The 2,674-nt window shown below is 49.3% G+C and overlaps 1 protein-coding gene across 2 annotated transcripts in view; it reads right to left on the bottom strand.

Moving 5' to 3' along the window:
* LOC104524588 (voltage-dependent calcium channel gamma-5 subunit) overlaps positions 1 to 1,579 on the bottom strand; it is a 4,120-nt gene extending 2,541 nt beyond the window's left edge. The window contains exons 1-2 of one of the 2 annotated variants that reach the window (XM_010167519.1): positions 1,367 to 1,567; position 190 (exon numbers count right to left, since the gene is read on the bottom strand). In XM_010167519.1, the coding sequence (XP_010165821.1) occupies position 190; positions 1,367 to 1,567 (202 nt within the window). Of the gene's footprint in view, positions 1 to 189; positions 191 to 1,366 lie in introns of both variants that reach the window. The other variant, XM_010167518.1, reaches the window with a different exon arrangement.
* Between the last annotated feature and the right edge of the window lie 1,095 nt (positions 1,580 to 2,674).

Below are 2,674 nucleotides of genomic sequence, written 5' to 3'. Positions count from 1 at the left end.
CTGTATTTTTTTTTTTTGGGGGGGGGAAATGTGGTGTTAAAATTAATTTCTATGTGTGCATTAAAAAAATAATTTTGCTTTTTAGTGCCGTTTCCATCTTGGCTGTCAGTGTTTGGGGTTGAAGAAAGACATCTCTTAACTACCATCCCCCTTGTGCAAAAAGATGCCTTTGTACACAAAAATGGGGACCCTGAGGCCAGAGGATTTCAGGTCACCCCAGGGGAGATACCAGAGCTCCTCACTCCCCTGACTTTTTCAAAGCAATGATTGAAACTTTGTGACATTTCAGATCGGTCACTTTGAGATTCCCATTCCCTTGGGTTTTGTTCAACCTCATCCTCGCAGCCAAGTCGCTTCATCAGACTTGGCATAGATGGAGGGAACAGTCCAGCTGACCTGAATCTAAATGTTGCAGGGACAAAAAGGAAAGTTTTGAGCTGCTGCCCAAGGCACCGTGGTTGAAGTGCTGGGACAGAGCAGGACAGGAGGCTGTGGGGTCTGGCACAGAAGCAGCAAATTCACCCAAAGCCTGTGTGCAAAGGCACATTTATCCATCTGGCTCTTAAAGCAAGGCATGAGGTGATGGCATTGCTCAGGTTATGCCTATGTTTGGAATCCTATCCTATTTTCTCCAGCTCTTTCATAGAGCCATAAAACAATTTAAGTTGGAAGGGACCTTTCAGGGTCATCTAGTCCAATCCCCCTGCAGTGAGCAGGGATATTGTCAACTAGAAGCCATTTGAGGAGAAGCTGAAGTCACTTGGTTTGTTCAGCCTAGGGAAGAGGAGACTGAGAGGAGATCTCATGGTGGTCTAGAACATCCTCCCAAGGGGAAGAGGAGGGGCAGGTGCTGATCTCTTCTCTCTGTTGACCAATAATAAGACCAGAGGAAATGTCAGGACGATGTGTCAGGGGAGGGTGAGGTTGGCCATGAGGAAAAGGTTCTTGAGGCAGAGGGTGGTGGAGCACTGGAACAGGCTCCCTGGGGAGGTGCTCATGGCACCAAGCCTGACAAGATTCCAGCAGCATTTGGCCAAGGCCCTCAGGGACATGGTGTGAATGTTGGGATTGTCCTGTGCAGGGACAGGAGTTGGACTCGATCCTTGTAGGTCCCTTTCAAATGACAACTTTCTATGATTCAAGATCAGGTTGCTCAGAGTCCCATCCAGCAATAGAGCATCTACTGCCTCTCTGGGCCACCTGTGCCAATGTTTCACCACCTTCATAGTAAAAAAATTCTACCTTATATCTAGTCTAAATCTCCCCTCTTTTACTTTAAAACCATTTCCCCTTGTCCTGTTTCCCATGGTGTGATGCTGACGCACAGCAAACATCACCTTTCAGGGGATGTTTTTGGGAAGGAGACCATACCTGCCAGAAAGCAGACCCTCCAGAGCCCGGAGTGCAGGGACAGTTTGATTTCCACCGTCTGATTCTGGGGCTGGATGATGCCCTCCTCCAGGTAGAGCCAGTAGTCAGTGCTGACGGAGATGCCCAGGAGGCCGAGGCCGCAGACGGCAAACACGCTGCTGAGCAGGGTCAGCGCCTTCCTGCCACAGGCGCTCATGCCCAAAAGCATCCGCAGGGCCGAGGTGGTGGGGACGGCTGCTGGGAGAGGGGACATGGCCATCAGCATGGAGCCATCGACTGCTTTTTGGGAGAATGGATGTGTTAAAACTTTTACCCTCTGCCCTTAATTGCTTATTTAGGTCGAGCTGAAATAAACCATTAAAACAATCACAGCGGGCACTGACAGATGGAGACTTTGACCCAAATCCAACCTGACCGCTGCCCGACGCTGGCCCAGGGCTCACGGACATGCTGAACATTGCCAGTGCCAAGAGGGAGCGGTGCAGGATGCTCTGCTCATCAGCTCCTGTTTTATTTGCTGCAGGTGAATTCCAGCTGAACCTGACACTCATCTCCCCAAGGATGTAGCCAAACCGCAGCATCTGCCATCCTCAGAGCCTTATTGGCATGAGCCATATCTCCTCGGCACAGGAACCTCTTGAGGCTCATGGACACCTTGTTAATGGACCAACAAAAACACTTCTAGCTGCCAGACCAAACCCCCACTCCAAGCAGCTCCAGTCACCACCCCACTCCCCCCAATATTGTCATTTTTCCTCTTCCAGGGTAGATTTACCCATTAGGGCACCAAGATCCTGATTTTGCACAAACCAGGCTACATTTATGCACACAAATGACATCATCAAACGCCTCGAAGCAGAGCAGTGTGATGCAATGGCTTGCCTTTTTTGAGTTTTATGGTGCTCGCTGGGTTGGAGGCACCAGTGCCGCCGTTGGCTGAATGCACAGACTGGACTGATCCCAGCTGAGCTTGTGCTTCACGGGGAGGCAGGGAAACGGGGTCAGAAAGTTGCAGTCAAGCCCTGGGAAAACATTACAGAAGGAGGTGAAAAAACTTCCCTCATCCCCCTCATCACTTACGGATGTAATTTTTTTATTTTTTTTTATTTTTGCTAATTTGTGGAATTGAGCAGTTCTGATGGTGTCCTGCAAACTGATAAAATGTCACCAAGAAGCAGAGTTCTTGGTGCAGCAGAGAAAAAGTGCAATTAATACGGGCTGGGGAAAGCTAAAGGAGTTAAAGATTAGAGGAACAAGAGCGAGAAGGAAAAGATAGGCGTGAGAGATGGTCTTCTGGGGAGTG

This window comes from Antrostomus carolinensis, unplaced genomic scaffold (assembly GCF_000700745.2).
Source record: "Antrostomus carolinensis isolate BGI_N321 unplaced genomic scaffold, ASM70074v2 scaffold4995, whole genome shotgun sequence".
Lineage (NCBI taxonomy): Eukaryota > Metazoa > Chordata > Aves > Caprimulgiformes > Caprimulgidae > Antrostomus > Antrostomus carolinensis.
This window is presented reverse-complemented; position numbering and strand designations above follow the sequence as displayed.